Source organism: Urocampus carinirostris, chromosome 10, assembly GCF_059441175.1.
Source record: "Urocampus carinirostris isolate Australia breed hairy pipefish chromosome 10, RoL_Ucar_1.0, whole genome shotgun sequence".
Classification (NCBI taxonomy): Eukaryota; Metazoa; Chordata; class Actinopteri; order Syngnathiformes; family Syngnathidae; genus Urocampus; species Urocampus carinirostris.
Window position 1 is genome coordinate 43,563,450 of NC_142358.1, and position 13,473 is coordinate 43,576,922.

The 13,473-nt window shown below is 44.3% G+C and overlaps 1 protein-coding gene across 3 annotated transcripts in view; it reads left to right on the forward strand.

Moving 5' to 3' along the window:
- The window catches only part of ltbp4 (latent transforming growth factor beta binding protein 4), a 49,385-nt gene extending 36,007 nt beyond the window's left edge, over nt 1-13,378 (forward strand). For all 3 annotated transcript variants that reach the window (XM_088345933.1, XM_088345932.1, XM_088345934.1), the window contains 10 exons: nt 885-1,070; nt 1,144-1,215; nt 2,411-2,539; nt 3,343-3,483; nt 5,067-5,219; nt 5,294-5,371; nt 7,007-7,139; nt 9,781-9,944; nt 10,825-10,977; nt 13,129-13,378. In XM_088345933.1, coding sequence (XP_088202059.1) covers nt 885-1,070; nt 1,144-1,215; nt 2,411-2,539; nt 3,343-3,483; nt 5,067-5,219; nt 5,294-5,371; nt 7,007-7,139; nt 9,781-9,944; nt 10,825-10,977; nt 13,129-13,274 — 1,355 coding nt within the window. In that variant the 3' untranslated portion in view covers nt 13,275-13,378. The remainder of the gene's footprint in view (nt 1-884; nt 1,071-1,143; nt 1,216-2,410; nt 2,540-3,342; nt 3,484-5,066; nt 5,220-5,293; nt 5,372-7,006; nt 7,140-9,780; nt 9,945-10,824; nt 10,978-13,128) is intronic.
- The last annotated feature ends 95 nt before the right edge of the window (nt 13,379-13,473 follow it).

The window sequence follows — 13,473 nt, forward strand, 5'->3', positions numbered from 1 at the left end:
GATTTGACCGATAACGGATAATTGATAAAGAATATAGAACAATAAACCTTACAAAATCCCACCCCCCTCCTGTGACTGATTAGCGCAAAGGGATACCAGTTTGATACCCGTGCGTAAAATAGCAACTTATCATTGTATTACTATGTGGTTACCCACATAGTAACCCACAGAATTAACTGCGAACATCCAAAAAAGCAAGCAAAGCAGCCAGAACAATGGGCGGAGCTATCCACATATTGCGCACGCACTCCCTCCTCTGTCTCACTTAGCTCTGTCTGCTCTGGAAATACGTTGGTATCCTGCTAGTTTGCAGTATTTTGTGACATTTTTCAAAAGAACTTTGTTTGCACCTAGTTTTGAAAGGATTATGACGGTCAAAATGAAGCTCAACACTCTTAAGTAACTCTAGACATTTTTATTTTTCTCTACTGTTCAAGGTTCCAATGAATTCAAAATCATCCACTTTTATGAACAGTTGACAAAAAAGAAGACAAAAATGGAAAATGGGAAAAAGCTAAAGCTTATCCCGTTTCCATCCCCTCCTCAGTCAAAACACTTTCATGTAACCGGATTATTATAACAAGGTATTATGGGTAATAAAGCAGTGTGAAAAACTTCCTTCGATCTCATTTCACGCAGGGGGATTTTTTTTCATTTTTGTTTAAAATTCCCTTTTAAGATGACATGTATGTTTCGGGTGTTGGATTTGATCAAATCGGTTTCCCCCAAAATGCGACCTATACTCCAGTGCGACTTCCTACTTAAGTATGCATTTTTGGCTACTGCAACATATAGTCCAGAGAAATCCAGATCTTTTTTGCTGTTTTTGGTGAGAAGCGTCTTCTTCTCTTTCCGTGACTCATGTGGCGCCGGTGTCCCCGCAGCGACTTTTCCCGTCCAGCCTTCGGCCTCGCCGCCCCCCCCTCCTGGAGAGCTCCGCGAGTGCTACTTTGACGTGGACTCCTGCAGCCTGTTAGCCGCTAACGTTAGCCTGCAAGAATGCTGCTGCACCCTGGGGGAGGGCTGGGGCCTCGGATGCCGCTACCAGGCCTGCCCCCCCGCCCACTCAGGTAAGGGTCCGGTGGGGCCCGGGGGTCCGCCAAAGCGGGGTAACCTCGCCATATTTGTTTTGTGTCCACGCAGACGACTTCCTGGCGTTGTGTCCCAGCGGGCGGGGTTACGTGACGCTCGGGGATTCGGACTTCAGCTACGCGGGTAGGCGGACTCGCAAAATGGATTCTTAATACAAGGAACTGTGTTATGGTTTGGCTGTGGATGAATGGACCCATGTGGAGGAGGCAGGATCATGGGTGTGCCCAGTTCAAACCTCGGTAGGAGGTGTGTCAGATCCTAACAAACCGTGTAAGAAAATGAGAATATCGTCTTCAAGTTCTTTATCATCCGTCATGCAATTTGAAAAGCTAAATGTCATATATTCTGAATCAGGATTGGGAGCAGCCTGCAGCTCTTTGGTTCCCTCCAGTGGCTACCTGTCGCAGAAATGTTTGATATTGGAAAAATTTATGGTTTCTGTTGGAGGAAAACATGACCCCAACATTCTTAACTTCTCCAATGAATTTAGATATATACAGCAAATGATATAAAAAGGTAAGAAAACATACGAGGAGAAAAAAAAATGAAAAAAGATGAAGGAAAAAACTAACTAGGGAAAAAAAGAATAAAAATTGGCAATAAAATAAGACAGTTTATGTCTTTTTTGGAAGTACTTGTAGTCGCAAGACGGTGGTGTCATGATTACTGATATGGGGACACCTGAGTCTGCTCTGTTGGCACCAGTAGCCTCGGACGCTGATTGGCTGCTTAACTCCTTTTAAACCCCCGGCTTTCTGCTACCGGTTGTCAGACCGTCTGCGAACCTCAGTTACACTAGGCAAGCGTTTTGACTCTGACTCCTGCCCGTTTTTGCTCTTGTCTGTTTCCTGGTTTTCTGACTCGTTTTGGCTCCTGACCTCGTCCACTCCCGGCTTTTTCGACTCGTTTCTGGCTCCCGACCACGCCTTTGCTCCCCTACCCCAGCTACCGACCTGTTTTCCATTCCCCACCCTCGCTCGTCACGGAAGTCCCACTTCCGCGTTCAAAACGAATGGCTCCCCGCGACCACCGAGCTCCAGATCGTGTGTACCCTCCTTTCCCTTCTTCCCAATAAAACTCTGTAAAAAAGTTACGCTACCCGGTCCTGTCTCCGTTCTGGTTTCTGACAGGTGGACAATGTGTGCGTTGCAGAAAAATGTCGTACTCTGTAATATTCTATTTTCATTTTGCTTCCTCATGCAGGATTCAAAAGCCCTATTTGGGCTGTAGTTTGCCTACACTTTACATTTTCACGCTCTAGTAATATTTAGTGTTTTAGCCATCGTCCGCCATATTTGTTTTGTGTTTTCTTAATCAGACGTGGACGAGTGCAAGCGCTTCCATCCCTCGGTGTGCAGGAACGGCGTTTGCGTCAACAACATTCCCGGCTACAACTGCTTCTGCGCTAGCGGTTTTGTCTACAGCGTCGATCTGCTGGAGTGTGTCGGTGCGCAAAATATATACACTATGTTGCAAAAGTGAGTACACCCCTCCCACTTCTGCAGTGATTTCATGATAAAGTTTAATAGAACAACACCGAAGAAACATGGCTATGACACAATGAAAAGAAGTCCGCCAACAAAGGCCATGGCTAACTGTGGTCTGATGAGACAAAGATGAATTGATTTGGCTCAGATGGTGTGAAGCATGTGTGGCGGCAACCTGGTGAGGAGTCCAAACATGTTTGTGTCGTGCCTAAAATCAAGCGTAGTGTTGGGAATGCCATGGTTTGGGGCTGCATGGGTGCAACTGGAGTTGGGGACTTTTCATTAAGGGAAACACAAACTCAAGCGTGTACTATGGAAAACTGGAGCAAGGAATGAGCCCCTCCTTCCAGAAACTGGGTCACACCATGAGAGTAACCCAAAATACACCTCTAAGAAGACCAAACCTTTTCTAAAGGGGATGGACTGGCCAATCATGTCTTCAGTTCTAAACCCAATAGATCATCTTTGGGGCATCATCATGCGGAAGATGGAGAAGTACAAGATCTTCAATATCCCCCAACTCAGTCCTGTCATGGAAGAGTGGAAAAGCATTCCAGTGGCAATTTTTGAGGCTCTGCTGAAATCCATGACCAAGAAGATTAAAGGGTTCTGCAAAATCATGGTGGCCACACAAAATATTGAACTTAAGGGACTTTTACTTAAGGGTGTACTCACTTTTGTTACCAGGGGTAAAGCTACTTTAGTTTGAGCTTAATTTTCTGATGGCGGTGAAATGTTGATATTTTTGCGTTCTTTTTGTCAGATCTGGACGAATGCGAGCAGGAGAGCTGCGAGGGCGGCCATTGCGTCAACACGTTGGGTTCGTTTTTCTGCAGCTGCCAAGCGCCGCTCGTGCTGGACGAAACCCAACGAAATTGCGTCAACGCCTCGCAGCTTGCGTTTGGTAAGAAACCCTGCGCGAATATTGTTCTCGTCCTGACTTTTTTACTGCGATTGGGTAGGCGGGGTCTTACTAAAACTCCAGGGTTCCCCCAACAGCTGATATAAATGGCTATTAGGACCGATCAGTGAAAAAATGAGAGACTGGACGACCAAAAACATGCTGTACACAGCCAGGATAACCTGGAGCCAACAACAAAGAAACAATTACGCAGCAGGCTAGCCAGCTAGCCGACTGCAAACGGGGCTCACCTGTAAGCCACGTTAACAGGAGAGCTATCCCGCATATATATATTATATCAATTGTAAGACACGCTGCGAAAACCACAAACGAAAAGTCACGATCACATACCTAAAAGGAGGCAAAGGCAATAAAGGAAGGCATGCTGTACACGTCGTCAGGTGAACTTACCCGACACGGATTTTGATGATCAAAGCACGCAACTTGGACAAAACAGTCACAAGTCCTCCAGTGAGTGAATGGAAAAAATTTCAAGCATTTATAAGCATTTCACCCAAAATTCAAGCATTTTTCTGACCTTAAAATACAACATTATAACTCAAGGATTTCAGCACCCACACAAACCCTATATTATACATTTATGAGCTCCATCACGCAGATAAAGCACCCCGCACACCTAGCACCAATTGCGCACACCATTGGCGATCGTCATTTTGCTTCTGGCACCTCTACTCACGAATGTCTCTGCATACGAAAGTTTCAGGTACGGGAAACTATTGCCTCACTTTCAAAGTAAAAAATACAGTATAGTAAACACTGCTGCAATTTGCCGCTCCTTGATTTCCTGAACAATAGACAGTAAAAGCGCACCCACTAGTGACGCTTTACACGAAGTGCCCTCCATCAACAAACTGGCTATCGCTTCAAATTTGTCTTCAAATGCTCTTCGTGTCACTGTCACAGAGTTCTCAGACAAGGAGGATGACGCATCATTTAATCGGCCCAAACGAAAGACAATTTAGCAAAATTCCACGAAGTTGCGGAATTTGTGATAAGGGATCACCCGGGAGTGCTGACAAGCCAGGCTATCGCTACGCTGCCTCGCATATTTCCGACGGATTGTCAAAAGCAGATGTCGTTGGATCAGTTTTACAGTAAACGCGAGTCAAAAAGGAAAATGAATATTGTTATTATTTCCTTTATCTTTTGTTTTTTGACATAACGTGCCTCTCGTTTTGTGTTTAACATGCATTGGTTTCATGTTCTGATGCTCAGAAAATATCATAATGTACTTTTGCAGGCCTTGGAACGGATTAGTGCCTATACATACAAAATGCATCTCTACTTACAAAGTTTTCAGGTTACCAAGCTACTCCTGGAACAAATTCAATTCCTAAGTACCACTGTACAATGATCATCTCAAGAGATTAGAGAACCTTCTTGTTCGACGTATGTGATCTTAACAGTCTGGTTGCCTTTTAATAAATGGATCCAGTAAATAGGTTGCTCCCATTTTTCAGCCTTCAAAAGAGATTTACTACTTTGAAAAGGACACCTCTTGCTGCTGCGGTCAAGTGTTATTCTTTTTTTGGGGGGTACAAATCTGGTTTTGTGTGCACTCTCAGATGAGAACCTGTCGGTGTGCTGGCAGACCGTGAGCGCCGGTCTGATGTGTGAGCGCCCCCTCCTGGGGGCGCAGGTGTCCTTTAGCGACTGCTGCTGTCTCTACGGGCAAGGATGGGGTATGGATTGCGCCCTGTGCCCCCCCAGCGACTCCGGTAGGCCAATAGCACGCCCGATTCTGTCTGGAGGTGGTCGTCCGAGGTCCAAACGTCCCTTCCTTTTTCCACAGAGGACTTTGACAGCCTGTGCAGCTCTTTCTTCCCCGAGCCGCCCGGCCCGGGACCCTTTGGACCAGGAAGGCACGACGGTAAAACACATTTGCCCGCCCTCAATACTTATCATATCTTCGATCAAGTGAAGCAATTCAGAGATCCCGCAGTGAGCGTTAAGCCACGCCCACCACAGTTAGGGTATCCGTGTATCACAAGCGGAGCAAATAGAGCGGCCGAAACAACAGCCGGCGACTCTTTAGTCACTATTCCTGATAGCATCGTCGTATCATTTCTTCATCATCATAAAATTGATCTCAAAAGACTGTATAAAAGGCTCTCAATTCCTATATACAGAGTTATATCCAAAGACGCTAATAACCTTTTAGGATAGAGCAGAATTTTAGGCATTTAGGGGAAAGTCAGAATTCTCTGTACCTACGACACATAGAAATAGATTGCCATTTGTGAGAGATGATGGTATATAAAGGGTATACAATGAGTGATCCAGCACATCAAATTCACAAAACGAGTGGTGCCATCTTCACCCGTTCCGAGGGTTAGGGTTAGGGAACAACACGAGCCTCACAAACTCGATACACCGGATCATGGACTGCACATCCTATCCATCCCATAATTTACAAGTTTTACTTGAATTACGAAACGCTAAATTAGCTTGTATTCATTTTTGTCATATGCTAACGAGGCATGCTAACGAGAGCGCAGTGACAATACTCAGAGAGTAAAGCGGCCGCAGTAACTCCTCACACTGATAACTAACCGAGCAAACAACAGTGTCAAAAAAGAAAACTCTTACTGTAGAACAAATGATTTTGAGTTCCCATGGATCCTACGCACGTTGAGTTGGTGAAAAAGGTTAAAATTGTTTTGTATTTTATCGTTGTAAAGTAGGCTTAAACTATTTCCTCAAAGGTGTGTATTTCTAACCAGATGGTATCACGTTTCTCTGTTTCAAAATTGGTACCGCCCAAAGGGGCGTTTCTTTTTCTTCTTTGTCTTTGTTCTACTTAAATAAAATACAGTTTGAGGGGGGAAGGGGCCCCAGAGTGTAGGAGCGCGGCCAGGAGACGGGCGCGGGTGGATTCCTCCTCTCCTGGCCCCTCCCCCTCTTCAACTGCCAGTTGTAAAAAGTCAAAATGCCTGGTGTATCTTTTTTAGCGTTAGCCAACTTTTAAAATATCCCTCCCACAACACATAAAAGAGGTTGATTTAGACCCCACAATCGATTTTCGTAGATGGATATACATTTGAACTATATTGTCTTTATATCAAGATTTAAAGTGACTTCTTCTTTTATCTCTCTTTTTCTATTTGTTATTGGTTTTTTTTTTATTCATTTTTGTCTTTTTTTTCTTTATTTTCCTCCTTTTCGAGTCATTCCGTTACGTAATCATTGGCAGGGTAGGGATTCAAGCGACAAAAACAACCAGAAGAGCCGTTCGGGACCTGAAAGAGGCGGCTCTTTTTTGTGAGTTCAGCCGAAAAAGCCTGTTCACTCAAAAAGTGGAAATTCCGATCTCAACAAGTGTGTTTCGTCCTCAATTCTTTGACATACAACTTCTTGTTCATGTAATAGTTACTTTCCCTGTTGACTAGTTACTTTTGCTATAGATGAATTAGGTACTTTTGGGAGAAGTATTGAGTCACTGTAACTACTGACTTTTTTGAGAGAACGTGCCCAACACTGCTCCTTGTGACTTTTGTGCCCAAAGAGCCGCCCTTCCTGCAACCGTTTGGCAGCGACGCAGACGATTATGAGGACTATTCTCCGGCGGGAGGGGACGACTCCTTCTTCCCAGGGGAGGGAGCGCCCACCCCCGCCTACCCCGGACCCCCTCGCTTTGAGTAAGAACAACGCAGACTCTCAAATATTGTCGATCTTTAAAAATGTCCTTTGCGCTGAAGCAGCGAAAAGGGGCGTGTCCCCATATCATACCAGCTGATTGGATCAATCGCCGTTTGGAATTGGTTTTTCACTCTGCAACATTTTGCTCCACTATTTTGTTTTTGTATTTGTTTCACATCGTTTTTTTTTTCATGTATGGTTTTCCTTCTGTGTTTTATTGGATTCCAACCTTTTAGCTTTTGTCACATTTTCCTTAAGATGTGACTTACCGTATTTTCCGCACTATAAGGCGCACCTAAAAGTCTTAATTTTTTTCAAAAGCTGACCACGCGCCTTATAATACAGTGCGCCTTATATATGGCTCAATATTCATTCGCAAGGTCTCGCAACTTACGCAACAGCCGCCGACTCGATTTTCCCCCGAACGTGGAGTAGTATGCTGGGATTTATATACCGGCGTTTCATTGGCTAACCAATGTGTCAATCATCATTTGAATCGATCGCTATTGGCTAAAGTTATTCGGAGCCTCGGATAGGCTAGAGGGCCAAAACAAACCCTGCAATTGGCCGAAAAAGATGTGTCAATCATCCGTTAAATCGATCGCTATTGGCTGAAGTTATTCGGAGCCTCGGATAGGCTAGAGGGCCAAAACAAACCCTGCAATTGGCCGAAAAAGATGTGTCAATCATCCGTTAAATCGATCGCTATTGGCTGAAGTTATCCGGAGCCTCGGATAGGCTAGAGGGCCGAAACAAACCCTGCAATTGGCCGAAAAAGATGACTGAATAGCAAGCTTGCTAAACTACGCCATAAAGAAACATGTTTCATTAGTCTGTATCTGTAAATATTTGACTCTCCTGGATTTACTACACTCACGGTTGTAAGAAGACCATGATTACGTATCATTATTGAACGTGATGGCTACAGGAGAACTTAGGTGAGCTATGCGGCTTTATATTTTCCGGGTATCTTGTTTTAGAACGATCTTGATGTTGCTGTGATGAGTTGAGTGAATTCAACTCATTTCCAAGTGTTTATTGTCGTATGCACAGTAAAGTTGCGAGTGAAAAAGAAAATAGAAACTAAGGAATGGTTGCCATTTCTTGAATCCCAAAACTTTAACCTTCCGAATGATGGAACGATGCATTTGAGCGACATCGTACGGACACGGCATCCGCACGTGTCTACGACACGTATTTGCTTCTTTGCAAGCTTTGGGAATGTTGAGGGGGTAAGAAGTTGGACTCAACTATATGACTGTTTTGTCGACGTTCCAATTGTAGCGCCTTATAATCCGGTGCGCCTTATGTATGTCAAATATAGGACCAAAAACTATTTTTTGGGGGTGCGCCCTATAACCCCGTGCGCCCTATAGTGCGGAAAATACAGTATATCCTCAACCTCCTATCGCTAGTGTAACCAGAGAATTTTCCCGATATGAAATACTTGAAAACGCTCAGGCCTCCCTCGTCTGGCACCGAAAGAGAGCGAGGGGCGGGTCTAGGATAAATTGCTTCGGGTTCGGTTGCCAGTCCGCCGACGCGTCCCGGTTCGTCCTCTTCCTCATTTTGCCAGCGGCCAGGCAGCCGGAAAGGGAGGAAAATGAAAGGATGACGTCGGCATTGTTGGGAATTAATTATCAAAAAGTCCCGTTTACCAAATTGTTCGAATGAGTTATCTGACTCCATTAACCAAACGCAACTTACATTCACCGAACAATTTATGCCCGCTCGTTTCTTGAGAGAAAAATGATCAGCTGACATTTCCACACGGGGGCGGATTAATTTTACCTAACAATTTATCTAAGTGTACTCCATTGAAGACAGACGAAGTGACGTTGGCGTCGGTGCGAGAAGTCTTCTTCTGAAGTCCTTTAGCTTTCTCTTATTGGCCATCTTCTCCCGCATAATGGTGTGCCGGCTCCTCCCATGGGCATGCCAAGCTGTTGTCTTGCGCCCAACGTTCTCACAACAGAGCGCCTTGATGTCTGGAACATTCTGTGTCAGCACACTCAAGCGTCCTGTTATCAACAGAACTCGAGAAAATAGGATGCATTTCGAACAGCCTGCCCTGGCATTGAACTACAGCCCACTCAGTGAAAATCTTGCATTAAACGGAGTCATTCGTATAAAATCCTTTATAGTCAAATGTATAAAATCCTTTAGCATCGATCAATAGAACAGAAGTGTGTCTTAAGCCTCAAATGAAACACTTCCTCAAAGGGTGCAGAGCATTCCACAGCACCGAGGTCCGGATGGAAAAGACTCTCGGGCCTGCGGATTTCTTCTTGGCTCTTGGGTCTTGAGTAGAACCAGCGCAGCAGGACACAAACCGTTTCCCTTTTCGGAACTCGTGGTTAATGTCACAAAAAGCCACGAAATGAGATGCTCTACACTCAATTAAAGAGATATGATCCAAACCAACTTGATGCGGAGTACAGCTGCTGCACCCGTGGTCCAACCAAGGGGTCGGAATCAGGTGCCTGATGGCGAGAGGCGCATGTGCAAACCGGACCCAGCTGATGTGGTCTGGAGCGCTCTCTAGTGATTTTCCCTCATAGAGCGGGCAATATCAGAAATCCCATACGTCTATTTTTTCAAGTCCTGAACTTTATTAAAGGCTGTGCGAATTTGTTTTAGCGAGGGCTATTACCCGGAGAGGGACTACGATGACTCGCCCCTGTGGCGAGGAGCCGGGCCCCCGCTTCTACCCGGACCCCCTATAGACGAGTCTGAGGAGGACGAATCCTGGGGGCTGCCGCCGCCGGGACCCCCGTACGCCGGCCCCAGGAGGCTGTACGAGCGTGAGTGTTTCGATACGTCATTCTCAATGACTTTTTGTCGTGCCCGCCCTATTTTCTTCTTTCTGTTCTCACAGTTTTCTTTTCTCATTTGCTTTCTTTCCTTTTCTTTTTTTTTCTTTTTTTTTTCATGCTTTCGTTTTTGATTCTTACTTTTTTTGTTTGGTTCCTTCTTTCTTTCTTTTTCATGTTTTTTTTACATTTTCTCTTACAGTGTGTCAGAATACTCTTTCTTTCATTTTCTGTTTTGTTTTTTCTTTTTTCTTGCTTTATTTCCTTTCTCATTCTTCCCTTTTTTCTTTGGTTCCTTTTTTCTTTGTTTTCTTCCATTTTCCCTTTTCTTTTGTTTTCTTTTTCTTCAGAGATACAGTGTGTCAGAATACTCTTTCTTTCCTTTTCTTTTTTGTTTTGTTTTTTTCTTTTTTTTTGCTTTGTTTCCTTTCTCATTCTTCCTTTTTTTCTTTACAACTTGTTCTTTGGTACCTTCTTTTTCTTTTTTACGTTTTCTTCCATATTCCCTTTTTCTTTTGTTTTATGTTTCTTCAGAGATACAGTGAGTCAGAATACTTTTTCTTTCCTTTTTTTGTTTTATTTTGTCTTGCTTTATTTCCTTTTTTTCTTTCCAACTTGTTCTTTGGTTCCTTCTTTCTTTTTTTTATGTTTTCTTCCATTTTCCCTTTTTCTTTTGTTCTATTTTTCTTCAGAGATACAGTGTGTCAGAATACTCTTTCTTTCCTCTTTTCCTTTTAGTTGATTTCTTTCTTTCTTCCTTTTTCTTTCTCTTGTTTTCTGAGAACAGCCCTCTTTAAAAGCGTTTGAGAAGCACCATTTTGACGGAGAGCGACGAGATCCCTTTTCATTGGATTTCCTTGATTTTTCTCAGGCGTCTCGGAGGCCTACGCCGGCCTGAGCGCAGGGGCCGATTGCGGCATCCTTCACGGCTGCGGGAACGGAACCTGCGTCCGCCTGGACCGGGGCTACACCTGCGACTGTTACCACGGTTACAGGCTGGACGCAACCTCCGTGACCTGCGTCGGTGAGTCTGAGAGAGCGGGGTGACGTGACTTATCTTGACCACTAGATGGCACTGTATTGTCAAATGCAGAGTTGGGCAACTATTTGAAGTGGTGGGGGCCTAAAGAAAACAAGATGACTCAACCTGCAGGTATATGAGCAGGATTTTGCAGATGACAAGCCTCAAATAGTGAAAGGTTTGGCCGAAAAGCAGAATGAAAGTTTGTAAAGCTCATCAGCTATTGGCCGGAAGCGAAAATGACGTCCGCCGTGTAGAGGTGGAAAAAGGAAGCGGCGATTCTTTGACCGTGACAACGAGGATTTCTTTGGATTTCCTTTGGATTTTCCTTTATGTGAATAATATTGACTTTGGCGTCGAAGTGCGGCACCAAAGTGTGTTACTCAAGTAAAAGTAACGTAAAATTGGAAGTATAGGCCGCGACTTTTTCAACCCTGCGGCTTATGCAACGATGCAGCTAATTGATGCTTTTTTTCCCAAAATGGACTCTTCACAGAAACTGAAAACTATGAAGCCGGCGTAACTCACCGATGACGTCCCTTGGCCGTCATTAAATTCCTTGAATGTCCTCAAAAATAGCTTCTTTACATCCTGGACCATCCAGAGAATCCAACCTTGTAAAATAATGACTCCACAACACACCATCATGCTGACAGATACAACATTTTTGCCTGCTTTGTTGGATATTTCTATTTGTAATTCGTTGGTCTCGACACATAACTTCCATATCTTCATCCTGTGGTAACAGATTCGAACGATCATTGATACATTGGTTAGCCGAAGAAATTTTAAACAGAACAACGCTGTGTATTACACAGACAACCTGAGGAGATCATTTCTTCCTCATGCCATGAGGCTCTTGAACTCCACCCAGGGGAGTAAAAGCCCACATGAAACCCCACCCTCACATTTTCTGCAGCACTTTTTAAATACTCTATAGCAAAACGTTATATTGGGTATTTTTGTATTCTATATCTTTTGTTTTATTATTTTATTTTTCAACACAAGGATGCTGCTGGAAGTGTGAATTTCCCTACGGGGTTGACCAAAGTCTCTATCTATCCATCTATCTATTCCAATAAGACACCAAAATGAAAGTGCGTGACGTCACCCTTGATTAATTTTTACACGCCTTTATGACACGCGAGTGTGCACAATCTTTGATTGAGCTCTGGAAAGACAAGTCAAACATTAACAACTCTTTCACAATGTCTAAAGTGAAATACAAATTTGCAAAGGTTTTACTGTTGTAAACTGGTCCTCCAAATGGTCACTTTGGGATACAATGTTTAGTTTTACAGATTGTGATCACACTGGACAAGGTACCAGGTAAGGCTTTAAGCTATAGTCTCTAAGCAGTCTTTAAGCATGCCACACTCACCTGGTAGCATTCAATTGCAAAACAAAATTCATCCGAGAATAAAAAGCTTCTATTTCTGTGTGTTCCGACTCGGGTGACTCCATGTTGCTCAGCGGGGACGTTGAGAGTGTTCCTTTTCGAAAGAGACCAAAAGTGTCCAGGTTCCCTAAACAGTTGAAAATGAGCATTGAATTGACTTTGGGTCTTGGATTTCAAGTCAAGTCAAATTTATTTATGACGCCCTTAATCACACAAATGTCTCAAAGGACTGCACAGGATTACAATTACAAAATGACCTGATCTTAAACCACCATGCGGGCAAGGAACAACTCAAAACCTCAGCGTGAGGAAAAAGAGAAACCTTGAGAAGGGACCTCACAAGTGGTATCCCCCTTCCAGGATGACCAGGCTGAATTACATTTAGCGTTACAGTACACAAACATAGTAAACCCTAGGTAAGATGTTGAAAATGTGTCCGGAAAGTGCATGACAGCAGCGACGCCCCCAGCCTGTAAACTAGTCCAGAAAGTCTATGACGGCCAGGACGCAGCTTCACATCTCTGCCAGCTGGTCCATGCAGGCGTTCGCATGCTTCAGGTCAATTTGGGATTGGCGGCCAATTAGACAGGAAAGCTAGCGGGTCAATGGCTCTGCGCTACAGTATCGGGAGTTGGCAATGTCTTCCGGACCGGGCCAATGATCTTCTGGGCTTCGTTGCTAACGCTCCGTATGCTGTTGTGTTCCCAGCACGATGCCTGAAAGGAAAAACGTGTTTCTTTTCTTTTCTTGGTCAGACGTGAACGAGTGCGAGGAGGACGCGGCGGATTTGGACTTCCCGTGCGTCAACGCGCGATGCGTCAACACGGACGGCTCCTTCCGATGCGTTTGCCGGCGCGGCTACGTGGTGTCGCGCCGGCTAAACCACTGCGTGCTGGCTTAGCGCCGGACCCCTCCACGTCCCGGGAACTCCGGGAAGTCGGGAATGAGATTGATTATTGTTAACCTTTGTCTTTAAAATGTGACATTAAAAGTACTTTTTTTTAACCTCTTGCCTCACGTTGAAGACCTAAAAGTTTGTGAAGCCATTTGATTTGTCTTCAACTCAGAATCTTACACTCGTTTTTCTACCTTATATTTTT